Source organism: Mustela lutreola, chromosome 5, assembly GCF_030435805.1.
Source record: "Mustela lutreola isolate mMusLut2 chromosome 5, mMusLut2.pri, whole genome shotgun sequence".
In the NCBI taxonomy this organism is placed as follows: Eukaryota; Metazoa; Chordata; class Mammalia; order Carnivora; family Mustelidae; genus Mustela; species Mustela lutreola.
In genome coordinates, this window is record NC_081294.1 from 165,675,898 (window position 1) to 165,700,293 (window position 24,396).

At 37.3% G+C, this 24,396-nt stretch overlaps 1 protein-coding gene across 1 annotated transcript; it reads right to left on the bottom strand.

Moving 5' to 3' along the window:
- Positions 1-13,049: 13,049 nt before the first annotated feature.
- On the bottom strand, positions 13,050-13,988 carry LOC131831274 (olfactory receptor 2M5-like). The gene has a single exon (XM_059173418.1). The coding sequence runs from the start codon at positions 13,986-13,988 to the stop codon at positions 13,050-13,052; it is 939 nt and encodes a 312-aa protein (XP_059029401.1).
- Positions 13,989-24,396: the final 10,408 nt, after the last annotated feature.

Here is a 24,396-nt window from a genome sequence, read left to right on the forward strand (position 1 = left end):
TCCTTCCTCAACACACTGAGAATTTATAAACACTTGCCCATCTTCTTCTTCCAGCAGTGTCTCTGTGTTTTTGTGTTTGTCCCGATAGGATATAAATCTTAAACGTGGGGTTCTTTTTGACGAGGTTCTTCCTTTATTTGCATATATATATATTTTTTTTCTCTTGTCATATACTTGAATCAGTCTTTTTGTCTCTTTTTGTTTGTCTACCTCATAAATCTTACCTTGGGGTCCATCTGGACTGAAACTTCTCTTTCATCTTCCCTTTCTCTCCCTCTCTCTTATTTTTTTCTTCTATTCTTTTTCTTTTTCTTTTATTTTGTCTCTCGTTTGGGTGGGGAATCCTGATTGCTCAGAAGTGTTCCAGGGTGCAACTTGACTGCACCACAGTTGATACATCCAGCTACATCTGTTCAGTCATCTCACACCAAAATGACTAGGAGGAGGAATGCCCAACAGAAGAAAAATACAGAGGATGGACCTTCTGCAACAGAGCTAACAGCTATCAACATGGACAATATGTCGGAAAGAGAATTCAGGCTAACAATTATCCAGGCAATAGCTAGGTTGGAGAAAGCCATGGATGAAGAAACAGAATTGATTAGGGCCGAACTGAAGACGACTGACAGGATGTTCACAATGTTAGGGCAGAGCTTAAAGCTACCAGGGAGGAGGTTCACAATGCTCTCAGTGAGTTCCAATCTAATATAAACTCTCTCCAAGCTAGGGTAACTGAGACAGAAGATAGAATTAGTGATCTGGAAGACAAACAAATAGCGAGAAGGGATCAGGAGGGAGCCTGGAACAAATAGCTTAAAAATCACGAAAACAGATTCAGGGAAATAAATGCTGCCATGAAACTATCCAACATCAGAATTATTGGAATCCCTAAAGGGGAGGAGAAAGATATAAGTCTAGAAGATATAGGGGAATAAGTCCTTCATGAAAATTTTCCCAATCTCGCGAATGGAACCAGCATTTATGTACTAGAGGCTGAACGGTCTCCACCCAAGATTATACATTCCAAAAAAACATGACGACGCCTGATAGTCAAATTGAGGAATTATAATTGTAGGTATAATCTCTTGAAAGCCGCCAGGGCAAAGAGGCTCCTTACTTACAGAGGGAAGCCCAGCAGAATAACGTCAGACCTGTCCACAGAGAACTTGCAAGCCAGAAGAGGCTGGCAAGATATATACAGGGCACTAAATGAGAATAACATGCAGCCAAGAATACTTTATCCAGCAAGACTGACATTCAAAATGGATGGAGAGATAAAGAGTTTCCAAGACCAGCCATGCTTAAAAGACTATGCAACCACCAAGCCGACACTGCAGGAAATATTAAGGGGGGTTCTATAAAGAAGAAAAATCCCAAGAATAGCATTGAACAGAAATATAGAGACAGTCTACAGAAAGAAAGACTTCAAAGGTAACTCGATGTCAATAAAAACGTATCTATCAATAATCACTCTCAATGTGAATGGCCTAAATGCACCCATAAAACAGAACAGGATTGCAGATTGGATAAAAAGACAGGACCAATTCATATTTTTTCTACAAGGGACCCATTTTGAACCTAAAGATACTCACAGACTGAAAGTGAAGGTATGGAGAAGCATCTTTCATGCCAATGGGCCTCAAAAGAAGGCTTGGGTAGCGATTCTCATATCAGATAAAATAGACTACAAACTAAAGACTGTAGTCAGAGATACAGAAGGACACTACATAATCCTTAAATGGACTATCCACAAAGATGATCTAACAATTGTAAACATCTATGCTAACAATATGGGAGCAGCCAATTACTTAAGAAAAGTATTAATCAAGATAAAGAGTCATATTGATATGAATACACTAATCTTAGGAGTTCTTAACATGCCTCTCTCAGATTAGACAGATCATCAAAGCACAAAATCATTAATAAACAAGAGCATTGAATGACACATTGGACCAGATTAACCTCAAGGATATATACAGAACCTTCCGCCGTACAACAACAGAATACTCTTTCTTCTATAGTGCACATGGAATCTTCTCCAGAATAGACCACATACTAGTCACAAATCAGGACTTAACTGATACCAAAAGCCTGAGATTATTCCCAGCACGTTCTCAGATCACAATGCTTTGAAACTGGAGCTCAATCATAGGAAAAGTTCAGAAGGAATTCAAACACGTGGAAGCTAAAGACCACTTTCCTTAAGAATTCTTGGATCAACCAGGAGATCAAAGAAGAACTAAAACAATTCATGGAAACCAATGAGAATGAAGACACTTCTATCCAAAACCTATGGGATATAGCAAAGGCAGTCCTAAGGGGAAAATACATAGCCATCCTAGCCACCCTCAAAAAAATTGAAAAAACCCGGAACACACCAGGTGCTCTACACCTTAAAGAACTGGAGAATCAACAACAAATCAAACCAACTCCACACATAAGAAGGGAAATCATCAAGATTAGAGCTGAGATCAATGAGGTAAAAACCAGAGATACAGTAGAATGTATCAATGAAACTAGAAGGTTGTTTTTTGAAAGAATCAATAAGATCGATAAACCATTGGCCACACTAATCCAAAAGAAAAGAGAGAAAGCCCAAATTCATAAAATTATGAATGAAAAGGGAGAGATCACATCAACACCAAGGAAGTAGAAAAAATCATCAGAAGTTAGTAACAACAGTTATATGCTAATAAGTTTAGCAACCTAGATGAAATGGATGCATTCCTGGAAAACTATAAACTAGGAAAATTGAACCAGGAAGAAATTGACAACCTGAATAGACCGATATCTAATAACGAGATTGAAACAGTGATCAAAAACCTCCCAAAAAACAAAAACTGGGACCTGACAGATTCCCTAGGGAATTCTACCAAACTTTCAAATAAGAAATAACACCTATTCTCCTGAAACTGCTTCAAAAAATTGAAGCAGAAGGAAAACTTCCAGATTCTTTCTATGAATCCAGCATTACCCTGAGCCCCAAACCAGGCAAAGACCCTAAAAAAAAAAAAGGAGAATTTTAGACCAATATCACTGATGAATATGGATGTTAAGACTCTCAACAAGATCCTAGCCAACTGGATCCAACAGCACATTAAAAAGTTTATCCATCATGACCAGGTGGGATTCATCCCTGGGCTACTAGGATGATTCAACATTCGCAAATCAGTCAATGTGATAGAAAAAATTAATAAGAGTAGAGAGATGAACCATATGGTCCTCTCAATGGATGCAGAAAAAGCATTTGACAAAATCCAGCATCCATTCCTGATCAAAACGCTTCAACGTATAGGGATAGAGGGAACATTCCTATACCTCATCAAATCTATCTATAAAAGATCCACAGCAAACATAATCCTCAATGGGAAAAAGCTTGAAGCCTTCCCGTTGAGATCAGGAACAAGACAAGGATGCCCAGTTTCACCACTCTTGTTCAACATAGTATTAGAAGTCCTAGCAACAGCAATCAGACAACAAAGAGAAATAAAAGGTATCCAAATTGGTAATGAAGAAGTCAAACTCTCTCTCTCTTTGCAGATGACATAATTCTTTATATGGAAAACCCAAAAGACTCCACCCCCAAAATACTAGAACTCATACAGCAATACAGCAACGTGGCAGGATACAGAATCAATGTGCAGAAATCATGGGCTTCCTTTACACTAACAATGAAAATACAGAAAGGGAAATTAGAAAATCGATTCCATTTACTAAAGCACCAATAACCATAAGATACCTGGGAATAAACCTAACCAAAGAGGTAAAGGATCTGTACTAGAGGAACTGCAGAACACTCATGAAAGAAATTGAAGAAGACACAAATAGATGAAGACCATTCCATGCTCTTGGATCGGAAGAATAAACATTGTTAAAATGTCTATACTGCCTGGAGCAATCTATACATTTAATGCCATTCCGATCAAAATTCCACCGGTATTCTTCAATGAGCTGGAGCAAATAATCCTAAAATTTGTATGGAATCAGAAGAGACCCTTAATCGCTAAGGAAATGTTGAAAAACAAAAATAAAGCTGGGGCATCACATTACCTGATTTCAAGCTTTATTACAAAGCTGTGATCACAAAGACAGCATGGTACTGGCATCAAAACAGACACATAGTCCAGTGGAACAGAGTAGCGAGACCAGATATGATCAACTACATGGTCAATTAATCTTCGACAAAACAGGAAAAAATATACTGTGGAAAAAAGACAGTCTCTGCAATAAATGGTGCTGGGAAAACTGGGCAGCTATATGTAGAAGAATGAAACTTGACCATTCTATTACACTATAAACAAAGATAAACTCAAAATGGATAAAAGACCTCAACATGAGACAGGAATCCATCAGAATCCCAGAGGAGAACATAGGCAGTAATCTCTTCGATATGAGCCACAGAAACTTCTTTCAAGATATGTCTCCAAAGGCAAAGGAAACAAAAGAGAAGATGAACTTTTTGGACTTCATCCAAATAAAAAGTTTCTGCACAGCCAAGGAAACAGTCAAGAAAACAAAGAGGCAACCCACGGAATGGGAGAAGATATTTGCAATTGACAGTGCAGACAAAAGGTTGATATCCAGATCTATAATGAACTCCTCAAACTCAATACACACGAAATAGGCAAACATATCCTCAAATGGGCAGAAGATATAAACAGACACTTCTCCAATGAAAACATACAAATGGCTATCAGACACATGAAAAAATGTTCATCATAATTAGCCCTCATGGAGATTCAAATTAAAACCACATTGAGATATCACCTTACACCAGTTAGAATGGCCAAAATTAGCAAGACAGGAAACAACATGTGTTGGAGGGGATGTGGAGAAAGGGGAACCCTCTTCCACTGTTGGTGGGAATGCAAGTTGGTGTAGGCTCTTTGGAGAACAGTGTGGAGATTCCTCAAGACATTAAAAATAGAGCTTCCCCAATGACCCTGCAATTGAACTCCTGGGTATATACCCCAAGTATACAGATGTCGTGAAAAGAAGGGCCATCTGTACCCCAATGTTTATAGCAGCAATGGCCACGGTCGCCAAACTATGGAAAGAACTAAGATGCCCTTCAACAGACGAATGGATAAGGAAAATGTGGTCCATATACACTATGGAGTATTATGCCTCCATCAGAAAGGACAAATACCCAACTTTTGTAGCAACATGGACCGGACTGGGTGAGACTAGGCTGAGTGAAATAAGTCAAGCAGAGAGAGTCAATTATCATATGGTTTCACTTATTTGTGGATCATAACAAATATCATGGACGTCAAGGGGTGTTAGAGCGGAGAAGGGAGTTGGGGTAAATTGGAAGGGGAGATGAATCAGGAGAGACTATGGACTCTGAAAAACAATCTGAGGGGTTTGAAGTGGTGGGGGTGTGGGAGGTTGGGGTACCAGGTGGTGGTTATTACAGAGGCACGGATTGCATGGAGAACTGGGTGTGGTGAAAAAATAATGAATACCGTTTTTCTGAAAATAAATAAATTGAAAAAAATTATAAAAAGGAATTCAAAAAATAAAAATGCAAAATAAAAACATAGGTGTATGTATCAAAATTTCAGGGTAGAAGGGTATTATGGAATTTGATGTACTGTACAGTTTGCTTTGATGATAAATAGGTTTAAAAAATTACCTATGTGTAAAAAAAAGAAAAAAAAAATGTTCCGGAATAGTGGGAACATGTCAACAAAACAAGTTTTCCTATGAAGTAGTGGCTGTTCTCTTGTAGTCCTTTTGTTTGTCTGTTTGTTTGTTTGTTTGTATTTTTCTTTCTTGGTTTCTTTTCTGGGGGAGGGGCTTGCCACGTGGGTTGTCAGTCAATGATGTTTCCTGAGTTAAGTCCTCCCACCCCCTCAATGGGGTGGACTCTGAGCAAACTGGTTTTTTTCAGGCTTTTGTTCTCTGGTGGTTTTTATGTTTGTTCACTTTTTATTTCTCTCACCTTGACCGCCTTTGATGGTTTTTGTAGTTTTGGAGGAAAACAAACCACACCCTGATCTCCCTCTCAGAAAGAAGCCTCAGTCTGGGTGCAGAGCCGAATTAAGTTCCCCCTTGGCTGCTGGCAGAGCAGGTTCCAAGTTGCAGACCCTGGGGGCACAGGATCTTTTGCTTGTACCCAAAGCCAAGGCAGTGGCGTCTGTCTGGGAGCTCCCGACCGCCAGAGAGGTTCCAAGCAGTAATCGCACACTGAGATTTTTCCACTGGCCAGGGCTGGGAGTGCCTGGTCTTCTGGGTCTAAGAGTGCCTGGCTTGCGTGCACCTCTTTCAGGGGCGGCTATGGGTCGCGCGTGCATCTCAGGCACTGAGAACGGGGTGCAGGTTCGAGAGCACCAGGCTGGGCTTTTGTGCACCTCTGTCAGGGGAGAGTTTGGGGCACAGGGCTTAGGCTTTGAAACAATGTCGCAGGTCAAAGAGCACCAGCCCGGCCTTTGTAACTCTCTCAAGGGAGCATGAGAGGCGTGCACGCGTATCTCAGGCTTTGTAGAAGGACTCGCATGTTCTGCCGACCGGCGTGGCTCCCATGCCCTCACAGGAGCTAGAACCAACGCATTCTCGGGCGCGCTGGCAGCTTAGGGACCAAGACCTGGTTTTTCTGCTGCACTCTCTCTGCCTCAGTGCAGGGGAGGCTGTCCTGGGACTGGGGATTTAAGCCACTGTCCCTAGCCTCCCTGATTCCCACAATTTTCCCCCCGCAATCATTTGCTCTTTTGGAGTGCTTTCAACCAGTCTCGAAGTTAATGCTGGTCCCCAGATGCAGGGCACTCTTGCTCGTTGAGGTATTACTTTCCAACCATTCGCCTCTGCTGGCTCCCTCTCCCTTTTGTTCATCTTCTGATATCAGTCTGCCTTCCCACTCCGCTTTACCTGCCGTCTTCTGCCCCTGTAGAGATACAGACATGTATAATTCTGATCTCATGCTGATTTCATGGGTGAATGGAGTTCTTTGGTAGGTAATCAGATCACTTTGGGGTACCAGCTGAAAAGGCGCCTCCTCATACTCCCCCGCCATCTTGTCCCACTGCAGCAAATATTAATGGGGGTCCTATAAAAGGAGAAAAAAAAAGAATATGACTGAACAGAAATATATGGAGACAATCTATAGAAAAAAAGACTTCAAAGGTAACATGATGTAAATAAAAATGTATCTCTCAATAATCACTCTCAATATAAATGGTTTAAATGAGCCAATAAAATGAAACAGGGTTGCAGATTGGATAAAATGACAGGACCCATTCATATTTTGTCTACAAGAGACACATTTTGAACCTAAGGATACATCCAGACTGAAAGTGAAGGGATGGAGAAGCATCTTTCATGGCATTGGGACTCAACAGTCAGCTGGGGTACCAATTCTAATATCAAATAAATTAGACTTTGAACTAAAGACCATAGTCAGAGATACAGAAAGACACTACATTATTCTTAAAGGGTTTATCCACCAACAGTATCTAACATTATTTATGCCCCCAATATGGGAGCAGCCAGCTACATAAAACAACTGTTAATCAAGACAAAAAGTCATATTGATATGAATACATTAATAGTAGGGGATCTTAACACACCACCTTCAGAAATAGATCATCCAAGCAGAAATCAATAAAGAAGCAAGAGCATTGAATGACACATTGGACCAGATGGACCTCATAGATATATACAGAAAATTCCATCCTCAAACAACAGAATACTCATTCTTCTCAAGTGCGCATGGAACCTTCTCCAGAATAGACCACATACCAGGTCACAAATAAGGGCTCAACAGATACCAAAAGATTAAAATTATTCCCTGCATATTTTCAGATCACAATGCTTTGAAACAGGAGCTCAACCACAAGAAAAAGTTCATAAGTAATTCAAACACCTGAAGCTAAAAACCACCTTGCTTAACAATGCTTGGATCGATCGAAGAAGAACTTACACAATTTATGGAAACCAATGAGAATGAGGATATTTCGGTCCAGAACCAATGGGATACAAAAAAGTTGGTCCTAAAGGGGAAACATACAGCCATCCGAGGCTCCCTCAAAAATATTGAAAACTCCAGAATACACCAGCTCTCTTTAAGTCTTAAAGAACTGGAGAATCAACAACAAATTAAGCCAACTCCACATGCAAAAAGGGAAATAATCAAGATTAGAGCAGAGATCAATGAGATTGAAACTAGGGATATAGTAGAAAGCCTCAATGAAACTAGAAGCTGCTTTTCTGAAAGTATCAATAAGATTGATAAACCATTGGCCAAATAAATCCAAAAGAAAAGAAAGAAGGTCCAAATTAATAAAATTATGAATGAAAAGGGAGAGATCACAACTAACACCAAGGAAATAGAAACACTCATCAGAAATTATTATCAGCAGTTATATGCCAATATATTAAGCAACATAGATATAATGGATGCATTCCAGGAAAACTAAAATCTTCCAAAACTGAATCAGTGAGAAATTGATAACTTGAATAGACCAATATCTAGTAACGAGATTAAAGCAGTGATCAAAAACTTCCCAAAACAAGACCCTTTGTTGGGGTAGGAACACAACCCTGCACACGGGTCTCAGCACCCTCAGAATGGTCACTGTGACCTGCTTTGGTCACTGTCAAGCTGGAGACCTGGAATCACAGATGGGGTTTATGCCTAGGCCCCCTGGTCATGGGTCCACAGCATCCCTTGTCCCTGCAGTCCCCTCGGGCCTTGGGTAGTCCAGACAGTGAAGGCATGCTCCCTGGAGGGCAGGGCTCATCTTGGAGCGAGGGCTTGGGGAGGGTATTCCCAGTGAGTGACGGCTTTGGGTGGTTCTCTGCCCAGCCCCTAGGAAGCCACCTCTGCACGTGCCTGAGGCCCCCATGGTGAAGTCCAGGACAGAGTGCTCTGTGACCCTTGGCTGGTCCCCACCACCCCACGGGGACCACCCTGTCCCCATCAATGGTTATCTGGTGGAGAAGAAGCGGCTTGGTGCCCACAACACAAAATTGGAGACATCATGTTGCCTGATTTCAAGCTTTACTGCTCTGATCACCAAGACAGCATGGTACTGGCATAAAAACAGACACATAGACCAGTGGAACAGAGTAGAGAGCCCAGATATGGACCCTCAACTCTGTGGTCAAATAATCTTTGACAAAGCAGGAAAAAATATACAGTGGAAAAAGGACAATATCTTCAATAAATAGTGCTGGTAAAAATTGGACAGCTGTGTATAGAAGAATAATACTCGACCATTCCTTTACACTATACACAAAGATAATCTCGAAATGGATAAAAGACCTCAACGTGAGACAGGAATCCATCAGAATCCTAGAGGAGAACATAGGCATTAACCTCTTTGACATTGGCCACAGCAACTTCTTTCAAGATATGTCTCCAAAGGCAAAGGAAACAAAAGTAAAAATGAATTTTTGTTACTTCATCAAGATCAAAAGCTTCTGCACAGCAAAGGAAACAGTCAACAAGACAAACAGGCTGCCTAACTCACAAAATGGGAGAAGATATTTACAAATGACAATACAGACAAAAGCCTGATATCCAGCATCTATAAAGAACTTCTCAATCTCAACACATGCAAAACAGATAATTATTTCAATAAATGGACAGTACGCATGAACAGACACTTCTCCAAAAGAGACATACAAATGGCTAATAGATACGTGAAAAAAAATGCTCATCACCAGCCATCAGGGAGTTTCAAATCAAAACCACATTGATATACCACCTTACACTAGTTAAGATGGCTAAAATTAACTAGACAGTATACTATGTGTATTGGAGAGGATGTGGAGAAAGAGGAACCCTCTTACACTGTTGGTGGGAATGCAAGTTGGTGCAGCCACTTTGGAACATAGTGTGGAGATTCCTTAAGAAATTAAAAGTAGAGATTCCCTATGACCCTGCACTTGCACCACTGGGTATTTACCCCAGCGATACTGATGTAATGAAAAGAAAGGTCATCTGTACCTCAGTGTTCATAGCGGCAATGGCCACAGTCGCCAAACTGTGGAAAGAGCAAAGATGCCCTTCAGCGGATGAATGGATAAGGAAGATTTGGTTGATATATACTATGGAGTATTATGCCTCCATCAGAAAGGATGAATACCCAGCTTTTGTATCAGCATGGATGGGACTGGAAGAGATTATGGTGAGTGAAACAAGTCAAACAGAGGGAGTCAATTATCATAGGGTTTCACTTATTTGAGGAGCATAAGAAATAACACAGAGGACATGGAGAGATGGAGAGAAGGGAGTTGGGGGAAATTGGAGGGGGAGGCAAAGCATGAGAGATTGTGGATTCTGTCAAACAATCTGAGGGTTTGGGAGGGTTGGGGGGTTTGGAGGTTGGGTGAGCCTGAGGGTGGGTATTATGGAGGGCATGTATTGCGTGGAGCACTGGGTGTGGTACATAAACAATAAATTCGGGAACACTAAAAATAAATTTAAAAAGAAATAAAAATAAGAAAAACTATTGATGTACCTACTATTACTTAGCTAATTGAATTTAAATAAATAAATACATATTTTATTTATATATAGAAGACATTTTGGTTATTCTACAACAAAATATATTCATGTCAGAGAGCTGTTAAACTAGAAGAAGGCAATTTAAAATAATGACTATGAGAATGGAAATAAATGAAGGAATCATGATTTAATTATGATTGATCATAGTAATTCTGTATGATCATGTACTTAATTAATTCTCTTAAAAGATTAAGTCATAGTATGTAATCATGCCCCTCTAATAATAGTGGGTCACAAACACATAGTGTAAAGCCCAAACATGCCTTCCCAATCCATTTGGAAATCTATTTACCGTGAATTTCACAGGCTTAAAATGTTCACTTTCATGAGTTACATATGAAGTTAAAACATATGAAGTTAATACATATGAAGTTAAAACACATACATAACATACACTTAACACATACATATGGAGTTAAAACAGTCAAACATAAATAACATGCTTTATGAACACATATTATTCAACAGAAACTTCTAGTAGGACTATCTTCCCTCACTGAGTATTTCTCCTTTCTTTCCTAATATCATCTTCTAAACACAATTTTATCTGTGGATTCCCTTAGGAGTACCAGAGTGTTATGACACCACCAACTGAGTGGTAACATCACATGATAGTATGCAGTATCTGCTCTTTTCAGATAGCTTAGAGATAATTTTTATTCTTCAGTGAAGTGACATTTTGACTCAGTTTCAAGGATTCCCTCAGCCATTCTTCTAGGAATTCTGAAGGGGCCATGTTTAATATTATTGATACAGTTGAAATTTGACATAAATATTTTAAGTTTTCCAGAACTCAGCTCTGTATCTCTGTAATACACTGTCAATTAATGACTCCTGAGATATTTAAGGGATAAATTGTTAGATTGTTAGTGTTCCTTCTGAATGTTTCTTTTCACTAGAAAACTGGTTTTATGTTATTTCAGTCATTTTTAATAATTGTATTTATTTATTTAACAGAGAGATAGAGAGAGGGAGAGCAAGAAGCAGGATCAGCAGGCTACTGGGACACTGAAATCATGCCCTGAGCCAATGGCAGACAATTATCCACATGAGCCTCCCAGGCACCACTATTTTAGTAATTTTTAGAAAAAAGAAACATGTGTAATAAGTTCTTAATGTTCATTTTTTTCTTTTATCTTTTCAGTTTTCCAAGACTCATTGTTTATGCACCACACCCAGTGCTCCATGCAATATGTGCCCTTCTAAATACACACCACTGGGCTCACCCAACCTCCCACCCTCCTCCCTTTCAAACTCTCAGTTTGTTTCTCAGAGTCCACAGTCTCTCTATTATATAGTGTATTTTCAATTTTTTGAAGAATATCAACATTTTGGAAACATCTATAATACCTCCTGCTTTAAATTTTGTTAAGTTATAAACATTTTTAATTATTCATTGTTTTATATCACAAATCTGTCTTCTTATTTATTTTTATTTTCTCTTTACTCTGTGTCTTCAAAATTTTTAAGTTGTGAACTATTCAAAACATAAAGTTTATTTTTTTTACTATCTTAAAAATAACATTTTTAAAAAGATTTTATTTATTTATTTGACAGACAGAGATCACAAGCAGGCAGAGAGGCAGGCAGAGAGAGGAAGGGAAGCAAGCTCCCTGCCAAGCATTGAGCCCCAACATGGGGCTCAATCCCAGGACCCTGAGATTGAAAGCAGAGGCTTTAACCCACTGAGCCACCCAGGTGCCCCAAAATAACATTGGTTTTTGCTAGCCACCTTAACCCATTATATTATATACATTATAAAGAGATCAGGAAACTTTAAGACTGGGAAATTATCTTGCAAGAAGGTCTAGAAAATTAGGTCAGTAATTACATCCGTGGCTTTCAACCCTTGGTAAACATGACAATCACTAATCAGTCTCCTGGTCAGATCCTTGAGCCCAATTTAACAGATTCTAATTCTGCTAATCTAAGATGAGAACAAAAGAGCTATATTTTGTGAAGTCAGCAAATTATTCTAACACCAGTGATCAGAAATCCACTCTTTGGAAGCACTGACATAGAGTGAAGACTATTTTTTACAGGAGTAAGAGAAATTAATAGTCCTGTTAGATATATGGAGCAAAGCAACACTGTAAATTTATCTGATCCCTGATGATTTATCATCATGCCCATTAATTAATTTTATCAGGGAATTATCCTGAGGTATCTTGTCATTTTTTTTTCAATTTTTTCATTTTACGGATACAGACACTGATCCTTTTTCATGGTATCAACATGAAACTTGGAAATACTAAAGTACACATTACCATCAAGCATGAATCATAAAGAGAATTGATGTACACAGTTCCTTGTCCTTCATCAACACATCATGTAGGACAATCAGAAAGAAATTTTAAGATGGAGAAAGGAAAGGATAAACATTTTTTCCCTGAAGATAAACTCAGTAAAGTGAGTTGACTTTTTCAGGATCTTGAAGGGATGATGATGATGATAATGATGATTATTCAACTGACAAAATGTTCCTTTGCTGGTGTATTACTATTTTGCCTATGGGTGACAGTGAGATTTCTGCTATTTACCTGAAGGACCGACATCTCCCTATTAACTTTTTCAGTGCACTTAGAACTTCCTTGTTCCTAAGGCTGTAGGCAAGCGGGTTTAGGAGTGGAGTGAGGACAGTTCCAAACAGAAAGAGACCCTGATTCAACCTTGGAGTCTTGGCAGAACCGGGTCTCATGTAGATGCACATGCCTGGACCAAAATAGAGACCCACAACACAGAGATGAGAGGAGCAGGTGGCCAGAGCTTTGTTCCTGCCTTCTGGGGAGTTCATTCGGAGTACTGCAAGGAAGATGAGAACATAGGAAGACAAGATGAGAGACAACGGCAGCAGCAGAACAATGATGCTTGTTATGACCACCGCCTTCTCATAGGCTGAGATATCCTCACAGACGATCCTAAGCACTGCCATGACTTCACAGAAGAAGTGGGGAATCTCTCTGGGGCTGCAGATGTTAAAATGCAAGGTAAAAGCAGTGTGGCCCAGGGAAGTAAGTGCCCCTCCTGCCCAAGACATGGCAATCATCTGTAAGCAAACCTTAGGATTGATGATGACTGGGTATCGAAGAGGATCACATATAGCCACATAACGATCAAAGCACATGAGAGTTATAAGGATGCATTCTGCAATGGCCACCATCAGGGAGAAGAATATTTGAGTCCCACAAGCCAGGAATGATATGCTCCGCCATCCAGAGAAGAAGTTGGATGCCATTTTGGGGACAATGCTGGAGGTCAAAGTCAAATCCATTAAGGAGAGCTGACTGAGAAGGAAGTACATGGGGGTGTGGAGATGGGAATACAGCCAAATGAGGATGATCAGAAGAGTGTTGCCAGTGAAGGCAGCCATGTATATCAGGAGAATGATTGAGACCATGGCTGTGATGTGTTTAAATTCGGGAAAGAAACCCAAGAGAATGAAATCTGTGGTTTCTGTCTCATTCTCACTCTTCATGACTCTCTGTAGTGATAACAGACAGATAAGAGGTTTATTAGAAATATCATAGAAATTGAAGCAGTTTCTAATTAAAGTTTAAGAACAATGAAAAATAGAAAAATACTCATCCATGATCACTTGAATCAGCTTTTACTATTTTTTCTATATTCCTTATCCATGATTTAATGTACTTTTAGAAACGGGTGTGTGTATGTGTATTTTAAGATTTTATTTATTTATTTGACAGAGAGATCACAAGTAGGCAGAGAGGCAGGCAGAAGGAGGGTGTAAGCAGGCTCCCCACTGAGCAGAGAGCCCGATGTGTGGCTCAATCCCAGGACCCTGAGCCAAAGGCAGAGGTTTAACCCATTGAGCCACCCAGGTGCCCCGAGAGTATACATATTAATATGAATTCCATTAATTTTATGTACTAGAGGTATTTTCATATGTTAAAATCAACAGGACAGTTGTAGTTTTTGTTGTTTTTTACAATTTTAAAAACTATTTTTTACTATTTTTTTTACTATTTTAAAATATGACAGAGTTGGTAAGTCACAATTTCAAATTGCACATTATCCAATTTTTTCACTATTTTGGAAAATCATGTTATTCCATTCTCATCCTTTTAGTGATTTCGTTAGTAATATTTTTGAAGAAAAACTTACAGTTATTTCCAAGTCAGGTATTAGAGACCTTATTTGGCTATGAAAAAATGCTAATTTAATTTATAGAAAATGTATTTTTATAATTTCAAAACACTCTTCTTAATTCTTTTGGCTCTGAACATTATAATTTAAGGGTAAAATTGAATATTATGACTTTACTTTGTTGTTATACACATTTATTATAATTTCAGCTTTTAATCTAATTAACCTTGTTTTCTATCCAGGGAAAACACTTACTGTATTTACATGGTCTATAGTAAATTCAGATTATCAATGAAAGAGTGGGTTTCCTTTCTATATGATCTTGTAGGGTTCTTGCTGTTAGAGTTCTTACTATTCTTAACTATTAGCTACAGCTATTGTGCCATTCATGGATACAGGGAAAGTCCTTAGGGTTCTTTTCCCTCAAATTTACTATATAATTTTTTCCTTTTTAGACTATCCTATTTATATTTAATCTTCTTCTCTTATATTTATAAAATTCTTAGAAATGCTTAGAAAGCTAGATAGCCATCTATCATTACATATCCATACTTTATTATAGCATTTTATGTTGATCATCTTCAAATCAAGATATCATATACTAATGTGATCACATAATAGTATGTCCAGAGACAAAAGGCTTGAGTAAAGGACCTCTTGTCATTGGGTGTCTAATTGACTTGATGAGTTAGGCTGCTTTTAGATGTGGAGGTAGTTTAAGATATAATAATAATAAGAAGAAGAAGGAGGAGGAGGAGGAGGAGGAGGAAGATGGAAAAATTAGCCAGATTGCATCTTACTCTCTCCTGTCTTAATGTGAGTCTTGGTGTAGTCCGTGGGTTGTGTATGTCTGAAGTAGAGTCATCAGAAGGTGAAAAACAGATTTCAGAATGTGAAGATCCTTGAAAATTTTCTAACTTTGCATAAAAGCAAAGCAGGGTCCTGTTATTTAAGTTCTATATTACATAATGTCCAGTTTCCAGATCAAGTGCTGTTTTCTGAGGCTTTGGGGTATACCTACTTGGATAGGTCCTATTATAAACTTTTTTTTAAAGATTTTATTTATTTATTTGACAGATAAAGATCACAAGCAGGCAGAGAGGCAGGCAGAGAGAGAGGAGGAAGCAGGCTCCCTGCTTAACAGAGAGTCTGATGTGGGGCTCGATCCCAGCATCCTGGGATCATGACCTGAACCGAAGGCAGAGGCTTAACCCACTGAGTCACCCAGGCACCCTCTATTATAAACTTTTATTCCAAATTCTATTCATCACAGCCCAGATTGAAACCTAGATTTCATCATTTGTGTGACTATATGTTTTCATATATGTCTTGATCCTTAAACCATAAGATTTATGATGGAAGGGAGTGTCTTTGCTAAGCTCAACATTTTCTCTTTAGATCTAGCATCTGTTTGATTTCCGTGTTTGCTCTTACAGATATTGTTGACCCCCCCACCTTTTCTCCATGGCCCTCCATATTTCTTTTCCTCTATTCTTCTATATTGCAGATTTTTCTCACTTATTGTACAAAGAAATGGTGATGTACATTTTTATGAAATTTAATTTTGCGAATTCTGTCACCATATGTAGTGAGTTCTTCCAAAATATATTTTATGCAATTAAAAAAAAAAGATCTAGCATGTTGCTTTCAGTGAAAATATGAGTAAAATACATTATTAGCTTAGGGCTGGAATCCAGCCTTTGAACATTGGATTTTGTGCCTGGACCAAACTAAATTCTTTTAACAATCATTTTTTCTATCAAAAGTTTATTTTGACTTATGATCACTTATGGGCTTCAAAGCATTTCCCAGCATTTTATTTTGTTGGAATAAAGAGAATACTGTTAATTATGTCTACTTGATAAATGATATACAGGAAGAACTAGGTCACAGTCAAATAACACTGTCCTACTCCTGGGTAAATTATATATTTACCAAGATTGAACCTTACAAGTACTACTGACTAATAAATGTATAGTTAGCATAAACAGAATTTCACAATCTGGGAAAACTGGGTTTCTTCCTTTATCAAGATGCTTACCTTGTAATTTCTTTTCTGTCAATGAAATCTCTTAGAAAGTATAAAATACTAATTCCTGCTACCAATTAGAGCTGAAAATACTGTTAACGAAGACATAAACAATTTCAGTAAGAATAAAACAAAACAGATGAAGGAGTAGGTCTTGATAGGCTGTTTTTCCTCAGCCTGTCCAGTTGTGAGCAGGGCTGAGATCTTCCTAATTCCCCAATGTCATGGGGTTTAGTATGGAATGCCTGGTCATACCAGATTGCAGCTTCATTGGAGGCCCATCAAATATAATCAGGGTTTTTCAAAACTATCTACTAGTGCATGCTCTGATGTTTTTGGTTTGGTTTGGTTTGGTTTTTTTTTTTTTTTTTTTTTTTTTTTTTTTTTTTTTTTTTTTTTGTCAGCATCACTATCATTTTCCCAGAGGTCCAATTTAGAATTTTCTTTGCCTTTTAGTCATTAATCTCATTCAACCACTAAGCAAGTTATTCTAAGATCTCTATTTGCCCATCCTTTGTAGTCCCAGGATTCACAATCTATGCCAATATCCCATGTCAACAATTATCCCCTTTACTTTATCTTTTTAGCTAAAATTTCCCTTTTCTTCAAGGACAGATGTAAGTTTAACCTCCCCAATAAAATACTCTTTTATGTCTGCAGTGTATATCAACATATTTTTCCTAGGTAATTTTGACATATCTTTTTTGGCTTATTATCTACATTGTCCTGTTACTGATTTTTTCACACTTTCTAACAGCCAACAAGAAGATTTTAAACTATGAAAATCCTGGGGTTTTGCCATAGTGTTCCTTTTGTTTCTTATTCCTGGTAGATTAACTTATTCTTCATAGGCACTGACTTAACTCTATCAATTAAATTAAATTTCACTAAAACCAACAAACACTATATTATATGCTGGGAATTCAAAATGGAAAAAAAATAAATTCACTAAAGCTTTTTAAAGTAAAGGAACTGATTTATGAAGAAAAGGATTATGGTATGGAAGATAGGTACTGTAATAAAAGTAGGTAGATATTACTACAGCAACCAACAGACAAAGGGATTTTTTTTTCTAGATGAAAGATTGGTGAGAGGCCAAATAGTATCATGGGACTAGTAACATCTGAGTTGGGTCTTAAAAGACAAGTAGGAATAAATAAAAATAAAGAATGATGGAAAATGTAGCATAAATAGCTGTATATAATGCCAAGGCAAATGGACTGACATAGCTTTTATGGGGAAAATAGTCATCCATATTTCTCCTGGATACAAAAGCTTCTGTATGAGGAATGCTGTTGGAACTAGAGGAATGTCCAGATGTACAAGAAGTATAGGGGCAGGGAATATGACATAGGCAGTAAACGACTCCCAGGGAATAGGCTGATGAAATTAACACAGACAGTGTGAAACAAACTACTGGTATTAGAATGAGAAACGTGTTTAACTGGCCACATTATTGAAGCCAGACTCAGCAAGGGCCTTGAAGAATTAAAAGAAAAGTGAAGATATTTTGCACTTGAAGACAATTTATTTATTTTCCACACCATCATTCTCTCTTTCTTCACTCTACAATCTCTTTTGCTGTTGCTAATAATGGCCACATTTGAGCTCTGATCATGTACTTTTGGTCATCTGATCCTACAAGCCTCCATTTTATTAAGTTTTCCCCTTATGTATGCATCCAGATTTACCCCTAATTCAAAAGAATATCAAACTGTTTCATCAGACTAGGTATTTTTTAAATTAATTTATTTATTTTTAGAAAAACAGTATTCATTATTTTTTCACCATACCCAGTGCTCCATGCAATCTGTGCCCTCTATAATACCCACCACCTGGTACCCCGACCTCCCACCCCCTGCCCCTTCAAACCCCTCAGATTGTTTTTCAGAGTCCATAGTCTCTCGTGATTCAGATTAGGTATTTTTTAAATGTTAGTAATATTTTAAAATAAATGTAGTTTTTGAAGAGTTCAAGATTTATGGAGCAGTTGACAAATATACAAAGTTTCCATAAATCCTTCATTCAGTTTTCTTTATGGCTAACATCATACATTATTATTAAATGAGCATTGGTTCTGTCATAAAACTAAGAAACAAATATCTGTACATTAAATAAATTCTGTATTTTATTCAGATTTCACTCATTTTGCCTAATGTCCTTCTCTTCTTTCAGATTGCTTTTTGAAGGATCACATTGACCAGCACAACTCATTAGACCCCTCTGGGCTGTGAAAGACATTCAGGCTTTGTTTTTAATGACCTTGACAATTTTGAGGAGCGCTAATAGTTATATTGTAGACTATCCCCCGAACTGTTTTTGTCTGATTTTTTTTCTCCTCATTAGACTAAGGTTATAGTTTTGGGGGAAGAAGTTTGCAGAGGTAAAGTGCCCTTATTATCAAGTCTTGTAGGGGTACATAATAACTACATGACTTATCTCTGTTGATGTAAATCCTCACCACTTGGCTAAGGTACTGTTTGCCAGATTTCTCTAGGGTAAAGTTACCCCCCCTTTTTTTATATGCCCTGCTTTTTGGAAGCAAGACAATGAGTACAGCTCACACTCAAGGTAGGAGGAAGGTTAATCTTAACCTTCTTGATGTGTGGAGTATCTACATAAATTATTTGAAATTATCCTAAACAGGAATTTGTTTTGTTTTGGTTTTCCCTCCATCACTCTCTCCCTTTCTCCTTTTTGTTTGTTTTTTTTCTTTCCTTCTTACATTTTCACTAATTTATGTCAATATCAGCCACATTTTTTTTTAAATCAAATTTTGACTCTCCCTTTCCTGAAAACACCACAAGTAATGTGTAGCTCTCAACTACTTTTTCAACTTTAAATTTTTTAAATTTTTTTAAAGATTTTATTTATTTATTCGACAGAAAGAGAGATCACAAGTAGGCAGAGAGAGAGAGGAGGAAGCAGGCTCCCTGGTGAGCAGAGAGTCCAATGTGGGACTCGATCCCAGGACCCTGAGATCATGACCTGAGCCAAAGGCTGTGGCTTAACCCACTGAGCCACCCAGGTGCCCCTCAACTTTAAATTTTAACATGTAGATTTACATGCAGTTATAAGAAATAACATATAATGATCCCTCCTATGCTTCACATAATTTCTCCCAATTACAGTCAGGAATTGGTGTGAACTGCTGATCTTATTCAAATTTCACCCATTTTTTAATATTCAATTTTCTCACATGTGTGATTCTGTGTCACCACTAATACCAGCAATATGCAGAATGATTCCATCACAGTGATCCCTTGTAATATTTATTTATAGTAAGAATGATCTCATTTCTTATAACCTTCCTTAGCCCCTGGCCCACAAATGTGCTCTCCCATTTCTGTACTTTTGTTATTTTGATAATCTTATACACCTTGGTTAATATATTATGTTGACCCTCTGATATTTATCTTGCTTATTTCAGTATAATTTCTGAACATAAATGAGATATATGCAATTTGTGCAATATATTACTCATTTACTTTTATTGCTAAGTAATATTTCATGCTGGGGTTGTATTACACTTTTTTAAAAACTATTCACCTGTTGAAGGGTATTTAGTTTATCTCTAGTTTTGGCCATTATGACTAAATTCACTGTAAGTATATATAGGTTTTGCTTTGGGGGTTTTGATTGTTTGTTTTGCTGGTGTGTGTGTGTGTGTGTGTGTGTGTGTGTGTGTGTACATAAGTACTTACCCTCTAGGATATGTGCTCAGGAGTACAAGTATGAGAAGATATATCCAGAATAGTAAAATTGTGAGATAATATTTCCAGAATCGCTATTATCATCTTACATTCCCTAAACCAATGTATGAGATACCTGAATTCTCTGCAAGCTACCCAGCTTTTGTTGTAACTATTGTTTCTATTAGTCCTTCTGATAGGTGTACAGTGAAACCTTGTGATTTTAATTTGAATTTCTGTAACAGCTAATGATGTTAAACATGTTTTTCTGTGTTTATTTGTCATATATGTATCTTTTTTTTTTTTAATCTGTTAGTCACAATACAGTCCATCATTTGTTTTTGATGGAGTGCTCCAAGATTCATGACTTACATATAACACCCAGGGCTCCATGCAATGGGTTCTTTTTCATTAAAATGCCTGTTCATGTTTTTTGTTTATTTTCTAATTACATTATTATTATTGAATTAAATGTCTATTATATGCTTTCCTATAGTCCATGGTCAGATAGGTAGTTTACACATATTGCCTCCCAGTCTGTAACTGTCTTTTAACCCTCTCGATAAGGTCTCTTTTATTATAGTAAGAATATATAACATAAGATCTACACTCCCAACAAATTTCTTCTTTTTATAAGATTTTATTTATTTATCTGACAAAGATCACAATTAGGCAGAGAGGCAGGCAGAGAAAGAGGAAGAGAAGCAGGCTCCCTGCTGAGCAGAGAGGCAGATGTTGGCTGGATCCCAGGACCCTTAGATCATGAACTGAGCAAAAAGCAGAGGCTTTAACCCACTGAGCCACCCAGGCACCCTCAAAAAATTTCTAACTGCAAAATACAGTATTGTTAACTTTAGACACACGGTTGCATAACAGATACCTAATTCATCTTGTGTAACAGAAACTTCATATCTATTGAAGAGCATCTGTATTCCCTGTAGTTGTCAGTCACTGACAACCATAATTCTGTTACTTGTTTCCAGGAGTTTGACAATTTTAGATACTGAATATAATTCGAATTTAAAAGTATTTGTTCTTCTGTTAGTGGCTTATTTCATATAGTGTATGTCCTCCAGTTTCATGCACATTGTTGTAACAAAGAATTTCCTGAGTATTTAAAACTGATTAATATTCTAATGTATATATATGCCATATTCTATTTTTCTATTCATTGGCTGAGGGACATTGAGGATCTTTCCACTTCTTAGCTGCCTTGAATAATGCCACTTCCCATGATTATGAGAGTTCATATCTTTCTACAAGACTCTATGTCATGTTTTTTGGGTAAATACTCAGAAGTGGGATGGGTAATCATATGGGAGTTCTTTTTATTTAATTGTTTTGAGGAACTTCCATAATGTTTTATGTGAAAACTACAACATTTTACATTAAACCTGACAGTGAACAAGGGTTTCATCAATTCCTCATGAAGATATTATTTTCTGTTGCTATTTTGGATACTGGCCACCTTAATGGGGATGAGGTGATATCTTGTGGGTTTGATTTGCATTTCCCTGGTGATGAGAGATGTTGAGCATCTCTTTATATAAGTGATACTATGTCTTCTTGGAGAAATGTTTGTTCCATCCCATGGCTATTTTTAATTGGGTTATTTGTGGGGGATTTTATGTGGAATGTAAGAGTGTTTTATATATTTGGATACTAATGTCTCATTAGGTATATCATTTGAACATGTTTTCTCCCAGTCTGTAGCTTGCCCTATATCTGTTGATTTTTTTTTTCTTTTTGGTGCAGAAGCTGTTACTTGATGTTATCTTATTTGTCTATTATTATTTATGTAATTATTTATACATTTATTTACATATTTATGTGTATTTATTTATGTATTTTGCTTAGTCATACACAAAAAATAATTTCCAAGAAAAGTGTTATGAAGATTTTCCTTATGTTTTCTTCTAGGGATTTCATAAATTTGGGTCATAAAATAAAAATTTTAATACATTTAGAGTTGGTTTTTGTGGATGATGTGAGATAAGGATCTAATTTCACTCTTTTCTGGTTTTTCAATATCATTTATTGAAAATACTTTATTTCTACATTTTGTGCTCTAGGCTTCTAGTCAAAGATCAGATGACTATGTGTGTTTGTGTATATTTAAGAGCTCTATTCTGTTTCATTGATCTATATGTCTGTTTTTTTTCTTGATTGTTTATTCATTTTGGGTTGTTTTATTTATTTACTTTTTTGCCAGCACCATACTGTAATTTTAATTTACTCTAGTTTTGTAATGTATTGCAAAATCAGAAAATTTAAGTTTAGTTTTATTCTTCTTATTAAGATTGCTTTGTTTATTCAGTGTCTCTTGTGACTTCATACAAATTTTGGCATTTTTTCTACTTTTGTAAAAAATAATTCATTAAGATTCTGAGAGAAATTACATTCACTATATGTATTGCTTTGGATAATATGGACATTTCTATAATATCTTTCTTCAATTCATATACATGAACAATTTCTCATTTATTTGTTTCTTCTTCTAAATTCTATCATTGATTTATAGTTTTCAGTGCATAAGCCTTTCATCTTCTTGGTTACATTTATTTCTATGTATTTTATATTTGATTTTTTTAAGTTCCATCTCTTTTTCTTCTTTTCAGTGTTCCAGAATTTATTGTTTACACACGACACCTAGTGCTCCATGCAATACGTGCCATCCATAATACCCAACACCAGGCTCACCCAACCTCCCACCACCTCTCCTCCAAAACCCTCAGTTTGTTTCTCAGAATCCACAATATCTCATGGTTTGTCTCCCCCTCCTATTTCTCCCAACTCACTTCTCCTCTCCTTCTCCTAAGGTCCCCTGTGTTATTCCTTATGCTCCACAACTAAGCAAAAACATATGATAATTGACACTCTCTGCTTGACTTATTTCACTTAGTATAATCTCTTCCAGTCCACCCCCCATGTTGATATAAAATTTGAGTATTCATCCTTTCTGATGGAGGCAAAATACTCCATAGAATATATGGACCATATCGTCTTTATCCATTCATCCATTGAAGGCAATCTTCACTCTTTCCACAGTTTGGTGACTGTGGCCATTGCTGCTATGACCATTGGGACAAAGATGGCCCTTCCTTTCACTACAACTGTATCTTTGGGGTAAATACCTAGTAATGCAATTGCAGGGTCATAGGGAAGCTCTATTCTTTTTTTTTTTTTTTAATTTCTTAAGGAATCTCCACCCTGTTCTCCAAAGTGGCTGCACCAACTTGCATTCCCACCAACAGTCTAAGAGGGTTTCCTGTTCTCCACATCCTCTCCAACACATGTTATTTCCTGTCTTGTTAATTTTGGCCATTCTAACTGGTGTAAGGTGGTATCTCAATGTGGTTTTGACTTAATCTCCCTGATGGCAAATGATGATGAACATTTTTTCAGGTGTCTGTTAGCCAGTTGTATGTCTCCTTTGGAGAAGTGTCTGTTCACCCTTCTGCCCATTTTTCGATGTGACTATCTGTTTTTTGTGTGTTGCATTTAAGGAGTTCTTTATAGATCTTGGACATCATCCCTTTCTCCGTATTGTCATTTGTGATTATCATTCCTTTGTTTTTTTGATTACCTCTTTGTTTTGTTGACTGTTTCCCTTGCTGTGCAGAAGCTTTTGATCTTGATGAAGTCCCAAAAGATCATTTTTGCTTTTGTTTCCTTTGCTTTTGCAGACATGTCTTCAAAGAAGTTGCTGTGGCTGATGTCAAAGAGGTTACTGCCTATGTTCTCCTCTAGGATTCTGATGGATTCTTGCCTGATGTTGTGGTCTTTTATCAATTTTGAGTTTATCTTTGTATATTGTGTAAGAGAATGGTCGAGTTTCATTCTTCTATACATAGCTGTCCAGTTCTCCTAGCACCATTTATTGAAGAGAATTTTTCCACTCTTTATTTTTTCCCTCTTTGTCAAAAATTATTTGACCATAGAGTTGAGGGTCCATATCTGGGCTCTCTACTCAGTTCCACTGGTCTATATGACCGTTTTTGTGATAGTACCATGCAGTCTTGGTGATCACAGCCTTATAGTAAAGCTTCAAATCAGAC

What these genes read in the sequence shown, in the direction of transcription:
- LOC131831274 (XM_059173418.1), bottom strand. Translation starts at nt 13,988, where the DNA reads ATGAAGAGTGAGAATGAGACAGAAACCACAGATTTCATTCTCTTGGGT.